This window comes from Raphanus sativus, unplaced genomic scaffold (assembly GCF_000801105.2).
Source record: "Raphanus sativus cultivar WK10039 unplaced genomic scaffold, ASM80110v3 Scaffold4561, whole genome shotgun sequence".
Taxonomy (NCBI): domain Eukaryota; kingdom Viridiplantae; phylum Streptophyta; class Magnoliopsida; order Brassicales; family Brassicaceae; genus Raphanus; species Raphanus sativus.
The window spans coordinates 1-6,685 of NW_026619863.1; the positions used below are offsets into that span (position 1 = coordinate 1).

Sequence of the window (6,685 nt, forward strand, 5' to 3'; positions counted from 1 at the left end):
AGACGACAAGTGGAAAACAATGTAAAGAAAACTCGCACAAGACGCACCTTAACGTCTAGGTCAAGTTGACTTTTCTCCTCGGCTAAACGCTCTAGGTCTTCTTCTGCCTTCGTGACGTCACGTAACAAATTGGCAGCCTTAGCCTTCTCCTCTCTAAGTGCATGCCATCTGGCTTGGAGGCATGATATATCACGTTCCATGTAAATCTGTTCATCCCTTAACTTCTGCAGCTCATCGTGCAATTTATCCCTGTTCATGGGTATATAAGAAAGGATCGAGCAATTCGTGCATGCTAAACCAAGATATATCCAAAGAAAATAAAATGTTTTACCCTGCTTAAATTTACGGTACTTACTTGGTGCTTTGGAGGCTACTTAGTTCTGATTGGATTTCTTGCATAGTTTTAACACCATGACCCCTGAAATCAAGTTTGTATTCGAGATCTTCAATTTGCTTCTGATAGGATGCGATTTCCTGGAAAAGCCTATCAGCATTTTCCAGGGGCTGCACCAATGCTTCAATTGAGTCTTTGTCAGATTTTATCTGCGCTGAGATTGCCAATACCTGAAAACATTGATGATATACGATGTGAGAATATATGAACAAAAATTAGGATTTCCAGCTTGTGAGAAGATATGAGCAAAGTGCTGATTTGCATCACAAACATGACTGAGAGGAAACAGAGCAAGCAGAAAACAGCAAAATTTCTACCGACTCTAATTGAATTTGCTGCTGCAAATCAATTATATCCAAGGAAATTTCTAGAGCTCCCCAACTTACATCATCAAGGGCTTCGGACTTCTGCTCCAGCTCTTCTGTAAATTCTTGCAAAGATTTCTCGGCGAGAGGAATAATTTCATCAGTTAGTTTCGTGTACTCTTCAAAAACTGAGCGAAGGTTATCCAGCTGCTGAAAGATAGAGTCAGCGTTTGAAGACTCTGCTGCTAATGCTTTGACATGATCCCCCGTTGTTGAAGCCTTAGCCCTTTGCTGTAGTTGAAAAGAAATTCACCAAATCAAGATACAAACAGTTATTTCAGAAGCATAAATAGTATGAAAAAATATGAATTTAAAGGAAAAATCTACAGGAGGAAATTTTGTAACCTTCTTAACGAAGTTGTCCTCTTCTTGAGCTGAAAAAGTGCGCTCGCAGCAAGGACAAAAATGATGTTCACGGGCTACCTGCTCAAATGGCTCAAACATCTGGCGCATACCAGTTGCCATGTTATATTTGCTGCAAACACAGACCAAAAACAGAACTACGCTTTGAATGAAAGAGATAAATATCTTGGTATCACGCAAAGCATGAAATGGGGTATTTAAAAAAAAGTCTGCAATTTTCAACCAGAAACCTTTTGTGGTAGTCTCGTTTGTCCTTAGCCGAATCTAACAATTTGGGATAAGCGTCAATGGTAAATGATTCCTGTTTTAAAGCTTGAAGCTTGGACTCAATGTATCTCTTTCTTGCTGCACAAATGACATAGAAGTCAGATTGAGTGCATAGATATTATTATCAAAAAGTTCACTGTCCGCCAATAATGTACTTCTTATCTGTGTTATATATGTCAGTTCATGTACAGTGTAAAAAAGAGAGTCAATTGCCAGCGTGAAAAGTAACAAAGTTGTCAAGATCATTTTATCAACAACTCAAGGCGCTAGTAAGAAAACTGACGAATAAATATCTATTAGTAATTATACACCACGCTTACACTCTGTATCCTTGTGATGCTTGGATAGGCTATTGTTTACTTCTTGAATCTTCATCTGCCACATGTTCACCTCCTTTTCTGCTTCTCGGGATTTTAAGCTCAGGTCACCATATTCCCTTTCAACTGACCTGACCAAAGAGGAAACAATACAAAGAAATTTGTAAATGTGAAAATTTTGAGCACCTGTAGTAGTAGCCAACCATTTTTCAGATCCTGAGCAAGAACTCGTCAATTATTTCTAAGGATTCATTCATAATCACAACAAGCAATAAATTAAGTGAAAGCACGACCTTAGAGCTTGAACTATTTCCTTCTTCATATCCTTCTCAAGTGGCAATCTCCCCTTCAGCGCCCCTCGAATTTTATCCTTGCACTCATCGATTCTGGGAAATATCATTAGAGAGTCAAAATAGCGAACAAGTAAAAAGAAAGCTGCGGGAAAGCATTAGTAAGTGAGAGATCACATCTTTTTGTGTTTCTTCTTGAGGTTCTCCAGCTCCGTCTTCTTCAAAGACAATTTCACTCTATCCTCAGCATCACCAGCCATAACGTCTCTTTCTCGATTGAGAGTCTTGATTTTATGCTCCATGCTGTATATTTCATGCTGTTTCTGTTCTATTTTGGATTCAAATCCGCTTTCAGAATTTTGTTTTGACTTTCTCTCAAGCTCAACTTGCTGTGCAAACAAAAAGGATGGCAAAATAAGGCAAAGATAGCAAAGGCAAACTCATAAAGGCAAAATCATGTGTCCAGATCAAGGGAACGAACGCAATACCACAAGTTTTTCTCGTTCATCAATTTGTTGAACATCCACATTGGATATTTCGAATTCAAATGAATCACGCTCAATTTCTTTCTCTTCTATGCGTTTTGATATGCCTGTCTGCATAAGTCAACGTCAAAAGAAAATGTGTTAGAATTTAGGCTCGTAACTGGAGGATTTGGCTAGAATTCCAATTGGTGAACCACACCTTGATATCATCTTTAGCTCGTTTCTGAGCTTCGATGCTTTTCCAACGGTCATTAGCATCCATATAGCAATCCCAAGCCGTACTTAGAGCAGCCTCATTTGATTTCTGAGATGACATTCAGAATGTCTAAGGATGTCAACAGATGCAAGTCAAATACAAAAGAAATGACTCTGGAGAAAACAAAGGATGAGTACCTTCTTATCCACCAAGTCCATCTCAAATTCACCCAGTCTTGATTTTATTCGATTTGTGAGATTCAAAACTACCTCAGTACTGAAAGGGGTACTAGGAACATTTCCCAAATTGTGATGGGAAAAAGTTTTCTGGATGGAAGTATCTCTTTCATCCTTCAGCAGCATATGAGCCTATGTTTAAAAAGGTAAAAGGTTAAACTCAATGGAACAGAACTCATAAGATTTTAGTATGTCTTAGCTTTGTCAGATTTACTTCAGCTTCTGTTTGTAGCTTGCTAATCTCCAGCATATAGTTGGTTTTTGCATTGTGAAGAGAAGAAATTGTAGTTTGTGTGTCATCCATCTCTCTCTCCATCTTTCGAATTTTGGTCTCCAAAAGCGCAATCCTTTCTTCAAACTTGCTTTTCCATTCTTTGAGTTCTTCAATAGTATCTGAACAACAATTATATGACAAGTATCAACAGGTTTCGTTTATATGACAAAATAACAAAATGCGAGATGCAAAAATAAATGGTATTAATATCATGATAGTAAAAGAGAGAACCTTCATTTTCCTCGGGTAATGCTGCATACTGTCTCTGCTGTTCCTTAAATAAGGTGCTCCTTTCGGCTGTTTTTCTTGAAACTTGGTCCTGTAGCTTTCTCAGATCTTTTAACATCATTTCCTTATTATGAACTTCAGCATCCACTTTCTGAATGCTGTTTTCCAGTTCCGACATCTGAGCTTTTGAAGACTCTGTTCTTTCTTGATCTTGAGTGATGCTCTCACGAAGCTGCAGAGGAAGTATCATGTCATAAGAGTAGCCCACAGAATCTAAGCACATGTATACAGTACTAGTCTAAAACAATCTGCATCAGTGAACAGTGATACTGAAAGCAAAAATTAATGTCAAACAAGTTAATATCCAGCATGCCTTATAAGCAGCATCTTTCAACGTCTGCAGATTTTCCAACTTCAACTTAAACGTTTTTATCTCCTGAGCTTGATCTTTGTGAAGTTTCTTAATAACCTCCAACGCCTTTGTGTATCTGTTTCATGTTAAAACACATGTTACAGTTTCTGGGAAGCGGTTTCTTCTACAGCAGATGTATCAAATACGACACGGAAGTGAAAAAAAAATGATAACAGGTAAGTTTACAATTCCTTCGTTGCCAAACTCCATAACATAGTTCTCTTCTAAAGACTCACTTAGATGTCTGGGTATTTAAGTCAAAAAACAGCTCAAGTACAAAAAGAATATAAGAACAGGAATCAAACAATACTAGGGAGAAGAAACAATAGTCACCCTCTCCTGGTCACTACAAGTCCCAGAAAATATATGCATAGTACAGATCATAGAATAGTACCTGGTGGCTGAGAAAATATCATCAAACTTCTTTTTCAAAGTAGAAGGATCTTGCAGTGGCCAGTTAGACTCATCTTGGTGCACAAATATGACGTTTTCTAATATAGCTTTAGATACACCCATCAAAGCTGGTATCTCCCTATCCATGTCAGCGCATCTGTAGCTGAGACATACTTTCTGCAATTGAATAACGTATACAGGAAAATTAGAAAGAAAAATGATATTGATGGAACATAACATGCACAGAATGGAGCCATCTAAGATAAAGCAATAGAAGAAACTCTAGTTATGCTCTGCGTTTGATTGTCTTCATAAAAACAGGTAACCAAATAATTCTAATTGCAAGGGAAAAAACAACACTTTAGGAAACTTAGACAGTATAACACTAGCACATCAACTTGGTAGCTAAAGAATACGAGGATAAAAAGAAGTAAATCAAAAAGTAATATGAAGAAGAATCAGGTGAAACCACCTCTCCAGTGTGAGGATTAATGGTCTGAAGCACACTCTCAATGGCCTTGTACTCCATCTTTGAAGCCTTTTGTGTCAGCTGAAATGACCTTATACACACCACATCCTTCCCTGCAGCTGTCTTAAACCGCAGCTTAATTTGTGCTTTAGTCTCCGTTTCCCCAGCAACCTGATAACAAAAGAGAACATCTTCTTCCAGTAAAATCTCTCAAAAATTTACAAGGAGCCAATGGAATGAACAACCTCCATAGATAGCCCTTCAAGGGAAACTCAAAAACACTGAAGATGTAGATATTCTAGCTAACCTTACACTAAGTAACTTATCAACAGATATAACCAAAAAAAAAAAGATATTATTTCACTAAAATCTCCCAAACTTTTACAAGGAGCCAAGTGGAATCAACAAGCTACATAGCCCTTCAAGGGGAAATCAAAATATTAAAAGATGCAGAGACTGTAGCTAAAACTACACTAAGTAATTCATTAAAAGAGAACATCTTTTTCAATGAAACCTCCCAAAAGAATTACAAGGAGCCAACAACAGAATCAACAGCGTCCATAGCCAGACCTTCAAGGAGTAATCAAAACACTGAACATGCAGAGAATGTAGCCAACCTTACACTAAGTAACTCATCAAAGTATTCAAGCTACAGACCTAGTAAGCAGACTTCACACAGATAAGAAAGTAAACAAACCTTAGGGTCATGGATGAAGCTGTGACCAGACCTCGCGTTAGGAGGCAGCTCTCCAGTACAAGAAACCTTCAAGCACTCTATAATCGTCTGCAGAAACACACACCCAATTTTTCTTCAATCAAAAAAAAAGAGACGAAATGAGAGTGAAGAGAGAGGGTTAAGCGATTTTACAGTTTTTCCGGCGCCGTTGGAACCGACGATTAGGGTTAGAGGCCTGAAGAAAGTGATGACGTTCTTATTTTCAGGGTCGAAGCTTCTGATACCCTTGATCAGCATTTTATCGACTGTACTCATCTTCTCCTCTCCAGTGATTAGAGAGAAGTGGAGAATCAAGCGAGAGAGAGAGAGACGGAGGTTAAACTTAAACCCAGAGAGAGACGACGAGGGAGGGTTTTGCGGGGAGAATAATCATCGACTTTCGAGTAAAGAGGGGAGGGAGAGAGAAACTGTATGTATATTGGGAAAGAAGACGCGAGACACCGGTTTTCGTTCCTTTTTAAGTCGAACCGAATCAAACCGGTTTCAATGTTTACGTTGTTACATTGTAAACTGGTTTTGTTTTAAGGGAGTTTTGGGCTTCTTCTTTCATTATCTCCATCGATGGTCCAACATAAAATCCGTCATCCGAATCCACATCGAAATGTAATAAGTATTTGAATTTGAATGGGTCTTTGTGAAGTGTTACAAAATATATCCAAATCCGACCAGAAAACCCAAAAAATTCCGAAATAAGTGTCCAAATTAATATATTTTATAAGTTCTATGATATGATATGATACAAAACCGACCTGAAACATATGTATTACATCCGAACCCGATTTACACTAGTAAATTTACTAGAATGAAATTTAGGAGATGTTATAAAATATAACTAAAATACATAAATTCTGATCCAAATGCCAATGGATATCCGAATAACCAGGGCTAGGTGCATCTATATGAAAAGTAAAATTATTTTTTGTTTGGATTTGAAAATAAAAATCAATTTAATGGCTTATATGGATGAGTTTTATAAAATAGATTTAATTTTAAAATCAGTCAACTAAACCAAATTGAAGAGGGATTAGTGGGAATATAATTTTTTGTAGAGTTGGTTGTTTTTATAAGTCAAGAGATTTAACATAAATAATTTTAAATATATAAAAAAATTATGAAAATGTTCTAGTTCAAGGATTTTAAGAATCTAAGGGATGCTAGTGGGATATAATTTTTTAATAATTGTTAAAATTCTCAATTTCTATTATTATTAGTTGGTGGATTCTAATATTTTTACTAAAATCTAGTGTTATTGATTTGTTG

At 37.0% G+C, this 6,685-nt stretch overlaps 1 protein-coding gene across 1 annotated transcript; it reads right to left on the reverse strand.

The window, feature by feature from the left end:
- Positions 1-47: 47 nt before the first annotated feature.
- Positions 48-5,812, reverse strand: LOC130507455 (DNA repair protein RAD50-like; the record flags this gene model as incomplete). Its single annotated transcript, XM_057002174.1, has 18 exons — positions 5,558-5,812; positions 5,387-5,473; positions 4,693-4,860; positions 4,222-4,397; positions 3,789-3,903; positions 3,419-3,647; positions 3,128-3,306; positions 2,875-3,045; positions 2,681-2,785; positions 2,485-2,592; positions 2,174-2,385; positions 2,000-2,092; positions 1,710-1,837; positions 1,353-1,467; positions 1,105-1,234; positions 781-990; positions 356-564; positions 48-249 (listed from the first exon to the last, which is right to left on the reverse strand). Coding segments are annotated over exons 1-18 (2,760 nt in total), but the record flags the coding sequence as incomplete, so codon positions are not given.
- Positions 5,813-6,685: the final 873 nt, after the last annotated feature.